This window comes from Panthera pardus, unplaced genomic scaffold (genome assembly GCF_024362965.1).
Source record: "Panthera pardus isolate Hobbes unplaced genomic scaffold, ASM2436296v1 HiC_scaffold_12, whole genome shotgun sequence".
In the NCBI taxonomy this organism is placed as follows: domain Eukaryota; kingdom Metazoa; phylum Chordata; class Mammalia; order Carnivora; family Felidae; genus Panthera; species Panthera pardus.
In genome coordinates, this window is record NW_026526677.1 from 27,021,964 (window position 1) to 27,039,754 (window position 17,791).

The 17,791-nt window shown below is 46.8% G+C and overlaps 1 protein-coding gene and 1 long non-coding RNA gene across 5 annotated transcripts in view; one reads left to right on the forward strand and one right to left on the reverse strand.

The window, feature by feature from the left end:
* The window catches only part of LOC109279171 (uncharacterized), a 56,952-nt gene extending 47,928 nt beyond the window's left edge, over window positions 1–9,024 (reverse strand). For 2 of the 4 annotated variants that reach the window (XR_008421163.1, XR_002086048.2), the window contains exons 1-3: window positions 8,859–9,024; window positions 7,202–7,373; window positions 5,634–5,750 (exon numbers count right to left, since the gene is read on the reverse strand). This is a non-coding gene — a long non-coding RNA (uncharacterized LOC109279171). The remainder of the gene's footprint in view (window positions 1–5,633; window positions 5,751–7,201; window positions 7,374–8,858) is intronic. The other 2 variants (XR_002086050.2, XR_002086049.2) reach the window with 1 other exon arrangement.
* Window positions 9,025–16,864: 7,840 nt separating this feature from the next.
* ELF5 (E74 like ETS transcription factor 5) overlaps window positions 16,865–17,791 on the forward strand; it is a 43,339-nt gene continuing 42,412 nt past the window's right edge. Inside the window, exon 1 of the mRNA XM_019470072.2 lies at window positions 16,865–17,296. Coding sequence (XP_019325617.1) covers window positions 17,241–17,296 — 56 coding nt within the window. The 5' untranslated portion in view covers window positions 16,865–17,240. The remainder of the gene's footprint in view (window positions 17,297–17,791) is intronic.

Below are 17,791 nucleotides of genomic sequence, written 5' to 3' on the forward strand. Positions count from 1 at the left end.
CTTTAGTACAATGACTTTGCGACTTTTCTAGTGAGTTCTTAGGACGTCTTTTCCCATCCTCTTCATTCATTCATATAACATTTACTAAGCACATATTAGATTCCAAAAAAAGAAAAAAAGAAAGAAAGAAAGAAAGAAAATAAAAAGGCTGGGTGCTGAGGATAAAAAGATAGATACAGCCAAGTTCCTGCCTTCAAGGACTTGCCAGTTTAAAAAGAGAGACAAGTAAACAGAAATAATGGTACTGCCATGGTGTAAGCCCTGTGACAACAGTCTCTAAAAACCACAACCGAAAAACCACTTAACTCTACCTTGGGGAGTGGCAGCAACCAGGGAAGTCTTCCTGGAGGAGGTGGCGTGTGAGCCAATTCCTGAAGCATCTACTCATAAGAGGTCAATCTGTCCCACCACTACCAAAGACAAAAAAAGATAGATTGGGGAAAGAGCATGCTGGCCAGATACAGAGACAAGGAAAAATGAGAAAGTCTAGTGAGCCTTGGAACTCCAAATAGTTTAATCAAGCTGAAGAATGTGTGTGTTTACAGGAAGGAATGGGAACGGCAAGAGGCTGCATGAAAAAAGAAAGCTCAGCAAGTAGGTTACTCACACACTTTAATGCTCGAAGGAAAGAGAATGCAAACTTTCCAGGGCAGATTAATCATAGCACACCCATATGTATGCCATGAGCCAAGTCAACTTGCTGCAGGGAAAAGGGAAATACTAACGAAGGAGGCTCAAGTCTCATTGACCAGACACTGCTGTAGTATTTCACACGTACAGTCTCACTGAACGGTCCCAACGACCCTTTGAGGTGGGAAGGACTATCACATTTTTAAATGAGGAAATTGAGTCAAACAGAGGTTAAGGAACTTCCCAAGGACCCAGTTTGACGACAGGGCAGGGGGCCTTAGCGTTTTGGTTTCCTTGAAGTTGAAGCAGGTGAGGGGATGAGGTCCCCCAAGGATGGAGAAGAAGAGAGAGAACAGAGAAAGAGCAACAGCTTAGGAAAGTGAGGGAGGAGGAGAGAGGGGTGCAAGGGAGGACACGGAGGAGGAAGCGGTCGTGGCCGTCGTTTCCAGTGGGAGAACCTCAGAGCTAAGCTCTAGGGCTGGAGGCCCTCTGGCCCAAGCCAAGAGAGGGCAGACAGAGCCTGGATCCCATGCACGGGCCCCCAGGTCCCTGCCACACAAGTGAGGCCAGAGCAGTGGGCCTGGGATCCACACAAGGACATGCCTTCCACCTCCACAACCCAGGGGATCTAACGACTCAGCAGGGAGAGTTCTAGAGAGCAGCCAGTGTGGATCCTTCATTTTACAGTAAATGAAACAGAGGGGATACGTGATTTGTCCACAGGCACCCAACGCAGAGTGTGGATTTTTTTTTTTTTTTTGTCTTTGCCTACAATCACCCACCCGGTAAGGGAAGAGGCGGGACTAAAACCCAGGTGTCCCAGAATCCAAAACTTCGTCACTGTCCTTCCTACACAGTCAACTGCTGAGCCAAATTCTAGAGACTTAGAAGACTACGAGGCTCACCTGGAAAAAAGGGTTAGGGCCTCAGCCGCAGGAGCCAGGTGGGTGGGAAGGCACTGCTAACATAGGGAATCTTGCCAGGCTCCCGAGGAACACGCATTTGCCTGTGGGTTATGGGCATGAAATACAGGAGGCACCCCCATGTTCTTTCTCAGGCTTTTCTTGAACAATCTGGTCTGGCATTGACTGAACAAAATGAAGAGAGACTTCTGGGGGAAAAAGTAGAGAAAGCCTGGAAGCCAGAGGACTTTTGTACAGATATTTCACAATATCTGGTCAACGGATGAATAGCTCCCGGGGTATCCTGAAAACGTTCTGTATGCTGCACTCTACACGATAGCCATTCTGATGATATTCAGAAGCATCTTCTCGTTTTGCCTTGCTGGCTGTTAAAATTTGACACTGTCCCCTCCTATCACCTCACTCCCTGTCTCCTATTCCTGGGACCCTCTGGACTGTCCCATGAGCCAGCAACTAAAGGTTCCTGTGCCAGCAAGGGGGCCTCCAGACTCTCCAATAAGTTCTTATTGGTCAGAGCGTGTGCAATACTATTCGTTAAATATTTTTTCTAATGTTTATTTCTTTATTTTTGAAAGAGAGCATAAGCGGGGGAGGCGCAGAGAGAGAAGGAAACACAGAATCAGAAGCAGGCTCCAGACTCCGAGCTGTCAGCACAGAGCCCGACTCAGGGCTCAAACCTGTGAGACATGAGATCATAACCTAAGCGGAAGTCAGACACTTAATCGACCGAGCCTCTCAGGTGCCCCTATTTGTTAAATATTTTGAATATCATCCTTGCTTACAAAAAACTCTGCAATGCAGTTTGACTAAGTTCTGCAAAATTAATAGTGTACTATATGGCATTGCCATCATCCCAGCACAGTATCTATCGAGAACCCACTAAGGGTCAAGCCCTGTTCTAAGCACCAGAAAAAAAACCATCAGAGATTAATACCTGACATGGGTCTGTGCAGCGTTCATGAAGCTTCGAGTCTAGTGGGGAAAGTTCTGAACTCAATTCCGTGCAATCATTAAACAAGATGCTATGCGATCTAGTGGTTCTCAATGGGGGGCGGCACAGTCCCCCTACGGGGCTTTTGGAAATGGGGGGAGACATTTTCAGTTGTAACAACTGGAGGCCGTTACTGACTTTTAGTGGGAATGCAATGGACACTCCAGCAAAAAAGAATAGTCATTCTACCTAAAAGGCCAACAGCATTCAGATTTGATAGAGAATTGTAAGCAATCAACATTGATAACGACCATCAGACCAACGGTCAGCGCATTGAACCACAGCCTGCCAGAGTTCTTTGTTGTTATTGTTGCTGCTGTTGTTGTTGTTTTATGCTGAACGTGGGGCTCAAACCCATGACCCCAGGATCAAGAGTTGTATGCTCTACTGACTGAGCCAGCCAGGTACCCCAGCCTGCCAGAGTTTTATATGATATTTGCCATTAAATATTTGGGCAGAATCTAAGGGGCAGAAAGAATTTAAGGGGGAAAGTTCTGTTTACAGAATACTACTGTACGGTCAAAGTATTACATATAACAAACGCCCCTCCATCTAAAGTCAGGCAAACGGTGCTGAATTCTAAACATAATACATGCTAAATATATATGCATATTTACTGAACACTATACTACAATAGCCAAAGACTAGATTACAAACATTGAACTTCACCCCAGTACATATAGAGTTAAGTCCTTTGCCTGCTCCTGTTTTTTTTTTTTTTTTAAGTGCAATGTGCCTCCTAATCCTTGTGGTTTCATTCCTTACCAGCCAGAAAGCATTGTCTGAACGCACACACTTTTCTCTGAAGCCTCCTTTACGGTTCCTCTGTTTCAGAAACAGCAGAAACAGGAGTATTATTTTCACCCTCGGCTTTCTCTTAAAGTAAGTAAAGACCTCTTGCCCCTGACCACAGGGCTGGGAGCTGGCAAAGCAAATTCTAGGGAAGCAATAAACAGTCTAGAATGCTAACCCATCATTCGGCCAAAACTGCAAAATATTTTCCTGGCCTCACTCCCGATTCCCACAACGCCACTATGGGAGCTGTGGCTTATATATGGTAGACACAGAGCAGCCAGGCAGTGAACAGCTGCTGAGCGGATGAACACATGCAACGGGTCACACACAGCAAGGTCTGGACACCACCTCGAGTCACCGAGAAGTCAATTCCACGTGAGGCCCAGAGCTGGAACCTAAAACTCTGCCCTGTCTTCTATTCGATATTCAATAGATTTTCATTGATTATGTTATAGGAGCCATGGCATTACTGAGTTCTTATGTGCCCAGCACTCTATGAAACTTAGCTGTACCTGGATATTTTATTTACTCTTCATGACAATGCTGAGGAGTAGAACTCATCGTGATCCCCATTGTCCAGATAAGAAAAGTGAGGTAATGAGAAGCGAGCTACCAAGGGACGGAGCAGGTCTCAGGGCTCCAGGGTTTAGCCACCCAGCTCTCCAGAAGTGAGGGAGGTGAGATCCTGACTTCCCATCGGCTGGAGCCCGTGGGGTTACAACACAGCCCGCTGGACAGTTTTAGACGCCGTCCGGGAAAGAGGGGAGTTGAAGAAGCTGTTCTGAATCCCGGATCATCACCACCGAAGCACTGTACCAGACATTGTGCCAAAAACTTCATTAACGACGCCCGTATAACGAGTCCCGGAAGCTCTAAGGCTGCAGAAGCTAGACAGGCCTGAGTGAAAAAGGAGGGCCCGGGATGGATTCCCAGATAAGGTGGCATCTGAGAGTCTTGAGGTTAGATGGAGATTTAGCGAGAGAGGAGCGGCACGTAGGGAAGAACACATCACCACCTCCTCCTAAAAGAAAGGACGGTGAACTGCCTCAGAGGAAGAATGTGACCCTTCTGGCAACTCATTCCTGCCGTGAAGAGCCAGGGGCCAGGGCTAAACTTACTAGGAGTAATCAGCGCAGCCCAGAACCACGGCTCTGGAGGAATTCTTTAGAAGACACTCCCAGGGTGATAGGAGAGAGCCCGGGGCTGGCCTCCGTGATGACAGGAGCTCTGCGGGTGCCAAGGACCCAAGGGGCAAGAGTGGGTGTGCACAGGCGCTCCATCAAAAGAGGCTACCCCTATGCCCCTTTGCACTTACGGGATTATACAACAGAAGCATGTACATCTCTCCAGGGGTTCAGCTTTCACGGGATCCTTTAATCGCTCCAAATTGGCACTCAGTCCCGATTTACTCATTCATGTGTATTTTAGAGTTTCTCACACGGCTCCCCTGAGAGTCCCAGGCAAACCCAGGGTTCTGTTCAAGATGAATCATTCAGAATCTCCAAGGGGTTCGCTTGGGTCTCCGCAGGACATGCTGAGAACAGGTGTAGGTTATCTTGGAGTCAGGGTAGCCTGGGAAACTGCAGGGGTCATGGAGGGAAGAGGGCAGAAATACCTGACGAGGGTGCCCAGATCATCAAAGGGCCGGAATTTGGGATGTGCTCATTAATAGTAATTGATGGATATGGCTCCTCGAGGATATTCTTAGGGAAGTAGGAACAGCAATATCCTTGTTTTTTTATAGTGCTAAATAGTTTTCAAAAGCTAGGTTTATAGACTCTGTGTTGCCAAGGATATTGGCATGACTTCATATTCATCATGAATCGTCTTTTTTTAAAAAGATTTTTTTGATGTTTATTTGGTTTTTGGGGGGGTGGGGAAGGGGCAGAGAGAGACACAGAATCCGAAGCAGGCTCCAGGCTCCAAGCTGTCAGCACAGAGCCCGACTTGGGGCTCAAACTCACAAACCGCGAGTTCATGACCTGAGCCGAAGTCAGACGCTTAACCGACCGAGCCACCCAGGCACCCCTCATCTGATGCAGGTGACACAAACCCAACTTGAAGTAGTTAAAAAAAAAAAAAAAAAAGGAAGGGGATTATTGGCTTTTCTAACTGAAAACTCTAAGGGGACTTCAGGTATATCCAGATCATGCAGCTCAGACAATCATCAAGATTTGGTCTCTCCGTGTCAGCTCTGCTTCCCTACATATGGGTCTCACTCTTGAGCAGTTTGCTACCACATGAGGGACCCTCAGCAACTCCAGGCTTACACATTCATAAGAAAGGGAAATTACTTTCCAAGAGCTCCAAGAAAGATCCTGAGATCAAATCTCTTCACAGCATGATTTCCAAAAGTAGACGTTTCAAAAAGTCACATAGGGTCACTTCCTCTGGTCATGGTTCCACCCAGACTGGAAGGGAGAGAAAGAGACCCCATGTCTCAATGGGAGAAATGTCAATGTTACCATAAGAAGACCACGTGGGCTGGGATGTGCTGTCCAGCCATCTCTGGAAAGTACGGTCTGTAGGTGGCTAGTGTGCCCATTCAGGTTTGAGAAGCCCTGCTCTACACTAATTTTAGGCTCACTTAATTATTTGATACTTTGCTTTCCAAAGCTCCTAATATGTACACCAGCCAAAGAGCCAATACATTATTTCTACTGTACACATAGCAAGCAGGAAAACATAGGATGTTTTCTAAGTGATGTCCTATTTTCCCTCATCTGTTCACCCAGTAAATAGCCATGGAATGTCTGTCACGGGCAAGGCCGTCCCCGAGGGCAGCAACAGAGTGGTAAATAAGACGACATGGCCCCAGTTTTGTGAAGCCCAATCCAGCAGGGAAAAAGTTTCCATAAAACAACTGTAGTTATAAAGAGTGTAATGACAAAGGAAGCACACATGCTCTGGAAACCGGAAACAAGGAGTGTTCACGTAGTCTAGGGGTGCAGAGAGGGCCTGAAGGAGGTGTGGCAGTTAGTTGGCCAGCTGTCACTTTCTCTTTAAAATGTGCAACAACAGCCCCTACCCACATAGACACAATTTCCTCTTTCCCAGCTTTATTTTTCTCTGCAGATCTTTTCTTCAGCTGATATAATATATATGTACTGATTTTTCTTTATCGTCAGTCTCCCCCAGCTACGACACAGGCTCCATCGTCTCGTTCACTGTGGGAGCCCCAGGACCTGTACAAATGCCTACCTAACACATAATTATCACTCAATAAATACTTGCTGGATGAGTGCACAGTGTTCTAGGCAGGGGGACTAGCATGTGCAAAGGGCCCGAGGGGTAAAAAAAAGTGCAGAGCATTCTGGGAACTAATAGGGGAAGTCCAACAGAGCTGGAACATGGAGAGAGAAGAGAAACAGAGTTCACTACCAATACCCATTAAAGAATCCACCAGCTACTTAATGAGGGCCTACACTGTGCTGGGCACCATTCTAGCCATAAACAATGTATCTGGTTTGAGTAGACAATAAAAGGGCAGAACCCACTGATTGCCCTCAGTCAGTAACTAGGATTTTTATGAACATGTGGTCAAAACCAGTTTGTAAAGACACTATGGTAGTCATTGCCATAAGCTTACAAATGTTCACTATGTGTTCCTGTGCCACCTGGCCTATGTCAGCTTTATAGTCTTAATTCTCCCAAGAAGGCTTGGAGCATAGCACTTTCAATGGGTGAAAAGCAGCCATGATGTACCCACCATTCCCTCAACCCTCCTGGCACAAAACTGATACACATAAGTGTAACTCTACAATTTAGTACACATTATGTGTTCCCACGTTAACTAGTTACTGAAAAATAAAATTTTGAAAGTGTTCAATTCTATCAGGAACCTCGCATACTAACAACTCACCTTTAAACTAGAGGGCTAAATAGAAATATGTATATTAAATTCTTAGCAGAAGACATTCAGAGATGATTGGTCTTTGGACAAACTCGAGTTCTAGCTGCATACAAGTATTTGCACACGTGGTTGGGTGACGGGCGACCGTGTAAAATCTGGACCCCAGAGCTTCTTGTGATCCCTGTGGATGAGAAAAACAACTAAATCAGCACTGAGGTGGACACACGAGGAGGACTAGAAATTAAGCTTGAGTGGAAATGCCAAGAAGATCTAGCTCCTTGGCACCTTAAGAGAAAAGGGATGCCTCTCCACACCCATTCCAATGGTTCTGAAGGTCTCTCAACTCACACTCTTGGAATTCTCCATTCGATGTGAGAAGTAAGGCTTCTGCCTTCTTAAAATCTCTGAAATTCTTTCAGAGCAGGACTAGCCTTACTCCCACAGTGGATTTCCGTCACAGACGGAAGCCAATCTTGATGTGAAATTGCACTGGAGGCCCGTGTTGGCCTCTGTGACCCACTAGGCTGTAACAGGCACCACTGTCACCACCATGACCACCTACATCACCCTCTTGAAAGTTCATACCCAGGAGCTGCTTGCCCTGGGGAAAGGCTGGTGCCTGAAGATAATGACAAGGCCAGGACTCTCCTGGATGCATGCAATCAACCCCAACACGAAGTAGTGTAAGGGGGAAAAAAAGTATTTGTTTTCATTACTTTAAGGTCCATGGACCTCTGGATTCAGGAATGCTGGCTCCTGGGCCTCAAACACTGTATCACTGCCTTCAGATCTCTTGCTCTCTCTCTCTTTCTCTCTCTCTCTCCATCCATCCATCCATCCGGCCAGCCAGCCAGCCAGCCATCAATCCATCCATCTCCATCACTTTCCAACTCTCAGATTTACTTCCATTTGCACATTAGCCTGCTTCCCTCATCCCAAAGATGGCTTCTTCAACACAGTCAGGGAAAATAGCCCCAAGAAGCACCAGGTTCATTGTCCTTACTGTTCCCCACGCCAGAGGATCAGAGATCCTCCCTTTCTCACCATCCATATCTATCCTTAGTGAGAACTCTGATTGGCCCTGTTTGGGCTTATGCCACCTCCTGGACTCTTCACGAGGCCCAGCAGGCTGGAGACCTCTCACTGGCCTGAGGAAGGACAGAGCCATGATTAGAGCAGGGGAGGGGTGACTTTTCCAAAGGAAGACTGAGTGGCTGTTATCAAAAGACAAGGAATGTAAAAATAACAGGAATCATCCACATTCCCCAACGGTTACTTGCCCCTGGGCCAGAAGGCAAGAACCTCAGGGCTCAGCCTAAGTCTTCTCTGGGGCCGAGATGTCACTGCAAATGACAGTTCCATGAATCCCTCTTCCTACACCTTCTCAATGCCCACACCCTACCCAGCCTTCAAGCCTTAAGGCAAATGCCATCGCCCCTCTGAGGCGTTGTTCGATTGCCCCCACATCAAGGGTGTTCGTCCTACCCACAATCATCAACCACTTACTATGTACCAAGAACTGTGCTAAGCCCTTTGCTTATGTCTCATCTAATCCTCACATCTCCATGAGATAAGCACTATTACTGCCCCGAATTAGTTTCCTAAGGTTACCATAACACAGTACCACAAACTGGGTGACTTCAACAACAGAAATTTATTATCTTACAGTTCTGGAGGCCAGAAGTCCAAAATCAAGATGTTGAACAGATTAGTTCCTTCTGAGGGCTCAGAGGGAGAATCTGTTGTAACTTCTGGTAGCTCCAGGCATTCCTTGGCTTGTCGGTAACATTCTCTTGTGTCTTCGTATCGCCTTCCCTCTGGATGTGCCTGTGTCTGAGGCCAAACTTACCCTTTTTATAACTACACTGGTCATTTTGGATTAGGACCCAGCCCAATGACGTCACCTTAAGTTGATCATCAACAAAGACCTTATTTCCATATAAGGTCACACTGACAGGTACTGACAGGGGCTAGGACTTCAACCCTTGTGGGGGAACACAATTCAAAAAACAAACACTTTTTTTTTTTTTTTTTTTTTTTTACAGGAGAAAACTGAGCCTTAGGGGATTATGTAATTTGCCAGAGTCACACAGCTCATAAGCAGCCTGGATATAAACGCCTGGGATCTTAACAACTTCACTTTGTCTCCATTCTTGTCCTTCTCCAGAAATCCCATCTCTCTGCAGGACACTCAACACTGCTAACCTTGTGACCACTATTCTAAGGATTTATATGTAATTTTGCACCACCTTCTAGACTGTAAGCTTCTTAAAAGCAGGGGGTTATCATATTCATTTCTGCTTTCCCAGCCCACCCAGCAAGGGTTCAGTCAATATCTCTCAGATAAATAGAGGCGAACACCAAGGTCAGGGGCAAGAGCAGACCGCTCTTCTTCATAGATTGTTTTATTAATGGACCAGATCAGTCTTATGTTGAGGAGTTAATAAAAATCTTTCCTTGACCCCCTGGCTTACTTCATTCATTCTTTCAACATACATCTATCTAATGGGCCCTTCCTAGGTATAGAGCACAGTGGTAGACACTAAAGAAACAGAAATCAGAGCTCACAAGCCCTTAGAGCCTATAACCTGGTAGACGAGACAGATGAGTCAATAAATCTTTGTAATACAATGTCTCAGAGTAAAGGGTATTGGTATCAGGAATTCTTAGGTAAGTAATGAAGGCAGGCAAATTAGGACTTGCACAACTTCTGTAGTTAGAGAAAAGACCCTATAAAGATAGCCAGGGACCATCTTTAATCTAAGAGAACAACAGCAAACAATCTTCCCCTCTCCTGCTGCAGCAGACAGCTAGACTGAAAGGAGAATGGATGAGAAACTCTACCCTGGAGCATTGTCTAAGCCAGTAAGCCATAGAAAAACCTCATTTCAGTTCCAAATCCCAGAAGGTGTGGGTTCAAAGCCAGACTCCGCTACTCATTATCTGTACGGTTAGGCAAACCTCTTTTAACATCCAAGTCTTCAGTGTCTTTGTCTATAAGATGAGACAAAAATAACAAACTGACCCAGTTGTTATGTGAATTAAGTGAAACAAATGTGCAAAGCACATCCTATAGTGGTCAAGACTCCATAAATGTAATGAGAGTGAGTTCTGGACGTACCACACCTGGGTTTGAATTCCAGCTCTGTTACAGTGCCCCCTTGGGAAGCTACTAGACCTCACTAATCCTCAGTTCCTGCGTGGGTAAAACAGGAAAATCATCACCTACCTCCTATACAATTCATGAGATGGGCATACAAAGTGCTTAGCATATCTCTGATGTGTAAATTAGGGTAGTTGTCCTATGACTCTGGTCTACAGGGTTTCTCTCCCTATTCCCCTCTGTTCTTTTTCTACCTTCTTGCCCAGGACTCCTAAAAAAGCTCTTTTTTTTTTTTTTTTTTTGTAACATACCGAACAAAATTTCCCATTTTGTCCACTTTTAGGTGTGCAGTTCAGCGGCATTAAACATATTCCCAATGGTGTATGACCATCACCACCAACCATCTCCAGACATTTTTCATCTTCCCAAAGTGAAATTCTTATTAATTAAGAACTACTCACCCCACCTCTCCTACCATCCCTGGCAACCATTCCTCTCTCTGTCTCTATAAATTTGACTATTCGAAGGACCCCACACAAGTGGAATCATACAGTATTTGTTGTTTCCTGACTTGATCATTTCACTTAGCGTAATGTCTTCAGGGTTCATCCTAGGTCTCATGGTGGTAGCATAGGTCAAAATTTCAGTCTCTGACCACTTCTTTCTAAGCTCGTTTGTCATTTACACCTCCAATTTAGGTCACTCTCTTCCCAAATGGAAATATGGAGACATGATAATACCCAAGACAGTGACTGTACACCAAAGAAACACAAAATAGTTTTTTCCTGATTACAAAGGTAATGCAGTCTTCCATACAGAACGTTCGATGACAGCTCCAAATTCTTCTGAAGGCCACGTGGCCACCCATTGCCCCTTCAGGGAGAGATGTGTTTCATGCAGGAAATGGCTTTGTTAAGCTTTGCATCCCATGGGGTGAGGCAGAGCTGAAGCAACAGACAGCCTCTCACCAACATTTACTCCAAGCAACATCACTGCCTAGCCATAAACCTACATTCACCCATAAATCTAAAATCTACCTTCCTTTCTCTAAATCCAAAGTTGAAAACACCCGTCTGCTCTTCTCACTTGGGTCATAAATCTTTTCTTAATCCTATTCATTAAAAAAAAAAAAAGTATTATTGTGGGTTTGAGGCGACTCCCTCATGCTAGTAATGTTGACCAGTCCTACACATCCTCCCCAACCCCCGACCCCGCCCAGGCTCTTGCCAGTTGCCCAATCCCTGGCTCAGCTTCAGGAAGCTCACGACAGTCTGGGCAGTGGAGAGGTGCCGACCCTGCCGTGGCCCCAGTTGCTACCATCAAAAAGATCTGCACTGGTTTTGGCAATAGAAACAACCCAAACATCTAACATGAGGATTATCAGTTTAATCATAGCATGCGCATAAGACAGAATAGAGTGCAAGTCATTAAAGTCATGCTAAAAGACAATAAGATGTGGAAAAGTGTTTAGAATAATCCCACAGTGTGTGTGTGTGTGTGTGTGTGTGTGTGTGTGTGTCCCTTAACCACAGAATTACTTAGTGTGGAATTACTAGGACCTTTCTTCTTTTTGGATTTGTCTGCATTTTCTACAGAGAGTACTATTATTTTGTATATTAGACTCCTAGGGCCGCCCTAACAAGTTGCCACAAACTTTGCGGCTTACAACAACAGAGATCTATTCTCTCCCAGTTCTGGAGACCAGAAGCCTGCAATCAGGCATCAGTGGGGCCGTGCTCCCTCCAAAGGCTCTGTGGGGGGTTCCATTTGGAGGCTCTCCCAGCTTCGGGGGCTGCCAGTGTTCCTTGGCTTGAGACCACAACACCCTTGTCTCCTCCCATCTCCACATCACCTTCTTCTCTTCTGTGCACCTGTCTCCAGGTGGCCTCTGCCTCTCTCTGATAAAGCGTCAATGTGATCCTTGCACCTAAGACCCACCTGGACAATCCAGAACAGGTTCCTCCTCTCAAGATCCTTAACTTAGTCACATCTTATTCACTCCCAAACATACAATGTAACAGTCACAGATTCTGGGAATTGGAACATGGACATGTCTTTGCAGGGGCTACCTTTCCACCATTGTCCTTCATAATCAACAAGAAGAAATCTAACGTTTTCCTTTTAGATACTCAATAGTCTGTGTGTTATCTTAGTCCAGTGCCCAGGGCCTGGTTCATGATGGACACAAAGTAAACATTTGTTGAGGGGATGAAGAAACTGCCCAGAGAAGGTACTTTGTTCGGGATAAGAAACTATAGATGACTTTTTTTTTCCTTTTTTATTTTTCTTCATTATTTTGTTTTAAGTTTGTTTATTTATTTTGAGAGAGTGAGAGCACGAGAAGGGAAGGGGCAGAGAGAGAGGGAGAGAGAGAATCCCAAGCAGGCTCCATGCTGTCAGTGCAGAGCCCAACATGGGACTCGATCCCAGGAGCCCTGAGATCCTGACCTGAGCTGAAACCAAGAGTCAGACACTTAACCTACCGAGCCACCCAGGTGCCCCATTTCTTCATTATTTTTTTGTAACTACAGTTCTACAGTTTTCAGATGTCATTCAAAGGTATTCCCCTCTCTTTTGCCCTTTCTCAGATAGTTGTCCATCTAAAGCTAGGATGTTAAAAGCTTCCCATAGCCCAGCATTATAGTTCAGGAAGGGAGGCCAGTTTTCCTGGCTTAGGCTCCATCCCGAGAGGCTGAGTGAGCAAAGGGTGTCCTGCAGCATTTTCTTTTCTGCATTCGCCACAAGGCAAAGTGAAGCCAGAGACTGGTGCTTTAAGAAGGGTGTCTCCTCTCATTTTGCCCGTCTTTCCTCTGGCACGCAGAACATTCACAGGAAGCACACACAGAGGCTGAGCAACCTGAGAATCTTCCACAAGAGAATCCCTTCAGTCCTACGCTCACGGAAGCCCATATGAGCTGATAACCCTGACCTTCTGCAAGGCCCAGTTCAGGAAAAGCAAATAGGAGTGCCCGTGCTCTGCCTGCCACACACACATACACACACACGTGGAAGACCCTGCTGACAGAGTGTGACCCTCCTTCCACACAGTATCAGGCCCCTTCCCACAGTTCCGCAGGTGGAAATAGCCATCAGTCCAATTTGGCGTGGGACATTAAAGTTGCTTCCCATGTCTCATCTAGCCTCTGTGGGAGAATATATTTTCATTAGCAGCAAACACTTATCGAGCCCCCAAGGTGTACAAGGGTTTACAGTCTAGGTCTCGGGCCCAGGAAAGTATAAAAAGGAGATACAAGGTAATACCAGGTAGCCTTGTGCCGAGGGCCAAACGTGTGATGCATCAGCGTGTTGGGGGAGTTTAGAGGTCTCCAAGAATGTAGACTCCTGACTGCAGGGAGACACTGAAGGAAAAACAAGACTTAGAGAAGTGAAGGATAAAAGGGAGAAAAGCCCAAATTTAAAGGAGAGTGGGATCTCATGCTCAGAGATGGACAGCACGTATATGAGGTCTTCAGGGAACCGGGAACAAACCAATTCACCTAACGCTAAAGCCGTTCCGGTGACATTCAGTTCCACTGTTACTTCCTCCAAGAGGCCTTCCTTGACCAGCTAAAGCAGGGATACGTTTTCCTTCCTAGTCATCTAGACCGTGAGCTCTAGGATGGGGATCTCATTTGCGTTGTCCACTTCTGTGTTCCCAGCCACTGGAACGGGGCCTGGCACATTGTAGGTGCTCAGGAAACATTTATTAGGGGCGTTTGGGTGGCTCAGCTGATCAAACGTCCAACTCTTTATTTTGGTTCAAGTCACGATCTCACAGTTCATGAGTTCAAATCCCACATTTGTCTCTGCGCTGACCATGTGGAACCTGCTTGGGATTCTCTCTCTCTCTCTCTCTGTCCCTCCCTGCCCCCCCTCTCTCAAAAAACAAACAAACAAAAAAAAAACAAAATAAAACCAAAAAAAAAAACCCCATTTATTAAATGAATGAATGGACCAAGGTTTCCTATAGGAGAACTTGCAGGAGTTCAGTATGAAAAATACGTGGGCTCAGTTGTGACTGCCTTTCAATATCAAATTAAGGATTTTGGCCTATTGAATATTCCAAGTTTCCTATCCAACTCCACTGGATGCAGTAAGTCAAAAACAGAAATTCCAGCAGTGCCTGGGTGGCTCAGTTCGTAAAGCGTCATACTTCCGCTCCATCGTGATCTCACGGTTTATGAGTTCAAGCCCCGCTTGGGGCTCTGTGCTGACAGCTTGGAGCCTGAGGCCTGCTTCAGATTCTGTGTCTCCCTCTCTCTCTGCCACTGCCCCACTCATGCCCTGTCTCTCACTCTCAAAAGTAAAAATAAACATTTAAAAAAATTTTTAATAAAAAACACAGAAATTCCAGGTTCATATGCATTTTTCGATCACTGAACTAAACAAAGTTCAGCAAGTTTCCTTCCTATAATTCTTCCTTTCACCTCTACCATATCATTGAGGGTATATAAGTGTTCCCACATATGAATCCATAGCACCCTTGTTGTTTTTTTTTTTTTTAACACATCACACTGGATTTAGTGTTTCTTATATTTTTTAAGTAAGCTCTACACCCAGCATGGGGCTCGAACTCATCACCCAGAGATCAAGAGTCTCATTCTCTACCAACTGAGCCAGCCAGGTGCCAGGATTTGGTATTTCCTTGAAGACACTTTGAATGGAGCTTCAGGAGCTTTAAAGATGCATGTGGGAGGCTTATGCATATGCAGTGGAATTTTAGGAGAATTAATTGCGTAGGATGGATGAGAAGAGGGGAGGGACTTGAAGCAGGCAGTTTGGGGACAAGAGCAGGAGTCATTCTCTCAATCACTATTCCACAAATACGCTGTGCCACATACTGGGCTAGACAATGGAGATAAAGCAATAAACAAGCCTGCTCCACATGGACAGGGTGACCATCTGTTCTGATTTGCCCAGGACAGTCCCAGTTTTTGTCCGTTGTCCCCACATAATTATTAAATGGTGCCTTATTTATCTTCACATTTGCCCTTTTTTGGATAATAAAAAAACTAAATGATCACCCAATTCGTGGGGCTTTTACATTCTGTAGAATAGACCGGGAGGCTACCCTACATGGCACCTTTGTGTAAATTAGACAAAGGGTCCCCTGCTGCGTGGACATAGCCCGCAGGTACACAGTGGACAAATAGATATCCCTCTGTACAAATGAATATAGGCACGTGTAGGGGACGATGCAGCCCCTTTGCAGGACACTCGGCTGAGAAAGCAGAGCTCAGGCTGGACCTCCACCTGTTCTCCCTTACTGGATGCACGAGTTTGCCATCTTGATGTGGACCCAGGAAGGATACAAGGACACCAGACAATGCCTGGCCGAGTCCCCGAGGGCAAGAAGCAACCAGCAATTAGGTGATTTCCTGAGGATGATCGGTAAGTAAATCAATATGTAAGTAAATACATGTTAAGTAGATAAGGTACCGTAAGGAAAACTAATGTGAATAAGGCAAGGAGAATCAGAGGGACGCCCTGCTTCATAACTCCCATCAGGCACCGTTGGTGTTGTGGTCTCCGGGCAATGGCACCCCCTGGGGTTTAGCAACATGGCCAACCTGACAGGAGGTGCTATGGTTTAGAAAGGGTCAGGAAAAGCCTCTCTGTGGAGGTGGTAGGTCACCTGACACTGACTGTAAGACAGATACATGTGAAAGAAATATCATGTGGGTGGCAAGGGGGGTGGGGAGGGGGTAGAATCCACATGACATGGTGGCTGGCTTTATTCAGGGGCTCTGAGGAATGAATGTTGAAGAGGACTTCAGGCTTCCGTGTCTGAGGAAGTAGGTAGGGAAATGACAGTGCTACTCAGTTCTGCCCAATTTACTGAGCCTGCCATGAGGGGGTGGGGCAGGGAACACCCTGGGGAAAGGCACAGTCCCTTCTCTTGGGGAGGTGACCGTCTCCATTAGGATTTCCCAATGTGTGTCTGGTGGGACACTAGCTGGGGGGGGGGGGCACGGTGCTAATGGGTGTTACTAGAAAAAGGTGCTCGAAGAAGTTTGGGAAACGCTGGGTTAAGAAAAATTAAACAGGTTTCTTTTCTGAAAGACCTCTCAGAGCTTTAATAGGCTGACATGCCCGTCCTAACTTAGTTGGCTGGGGACATTTTTCTTCACACAGTATTTCAGGAGACTAACATTTCCCTGGAAAGGGGAACCATGTTCCAGAGAAATGCCAAATGGGCCAGTATGTAAAGCAGGGTCAGATAAGAGCTATAGAGGAAGCAGACCTGGAGATAAGGGAACCTCTAAGAGAACAGAAGGCTGCAAAACTGGGGAGGCCCATAGCTGCCATGAGGCAGCCCTGCCTTTGGCTGTCCTCCCCCCCCCCCCTCCCCCCAACAGGCCTGGCTTCACCCAAGCTCCCCTGGTAACCTCTGAGTCAGCCCCCCTCAGGGCCAAGTTTAGCCTCTGACTGACTGGCTGAAGTGGTTGCCTGACCTCCCTGGGCCTCCACTTACCCTTCTATAAAATGGGGATAAAATATTGCCCTCCCTCTGCTGGGTGGCACGAGGCTCTAGTAATTACTATTTGGCAGGGTGCTGAGGTGCTGACAAACTCTGTCTGACACATTTCTCCTTGGCTCCTCTGGTCGCCACACCTCGCCTTCGCTGGAGACCACGGCCGTGGGCAGCCCCCTGCAGCCACGCTTCACAAGGCTCAGCAAGCGAACAGGCATCACTCCTCAGGTGCCTGTCTCTTTCTTTTGGTAGCTCCTGTCAAAACCCGCCTACCCTTCTGCTAACCCCTGGGTTTCGCGGAGGTGGGAAGTCTACCTGCGGCTGCCATTCCCGGGACCCTGCTGCACCTGGGAGGCTGCGTGGGGCTGGGACACCCAGAGGAGGCGGCTTCCGCCTGGAGGCAGCCATGTGGTGTCCCTCTCGCTGAGGAGGAGGGGCCCACCCAACCAGGGCCCTCTCTGGACAGGGTGATGACAACATCAGAGGACCTGAGCCCAGCCCAGCCTGGCGGAACAAGTGAGCTAAGGTGGGTGCTACGTGTCTGGGTGTGCAGGGAGAGGAAAGGGCCCCGGTGGGAGCAGGAAGGCCGGCGTCCAGCGGGCAGGACTCACCTTGCCCCAGTCCTTCCACCAGGGGAGACAGGGGAGCGACTCCTTTTCCAGGGAGGAAAAGTGAGTATCTGCTTTCAGGTGCCAAGGAAACTTCAAGGCTCCTATTCATACCTTCTAACCTCTGAGCCAGCCCCCGTCACCACTCCTATGGGGTAGGACAAGCCTCCTTATGAAGCGCCACGGTCTTTTATAGCTAGGTTTTCCCTTCGGTCTCCCCCAGAAGGCTCATTTTTAGCCGATTTCATCCAGATACGGAATGCTGGGGAGTTGGCAAAGCAGCGTGTGACATCCTTGAGTCTAGGCTGGAGTCCTTTGGGACAGCCCTGCAGGTGACTAAAGTAATGGCTGGTCCCCAGTAGAAGGATGGGAAAGGAGCAGTGGTCAGGTGTCCCCGTGTGACTATGACACGC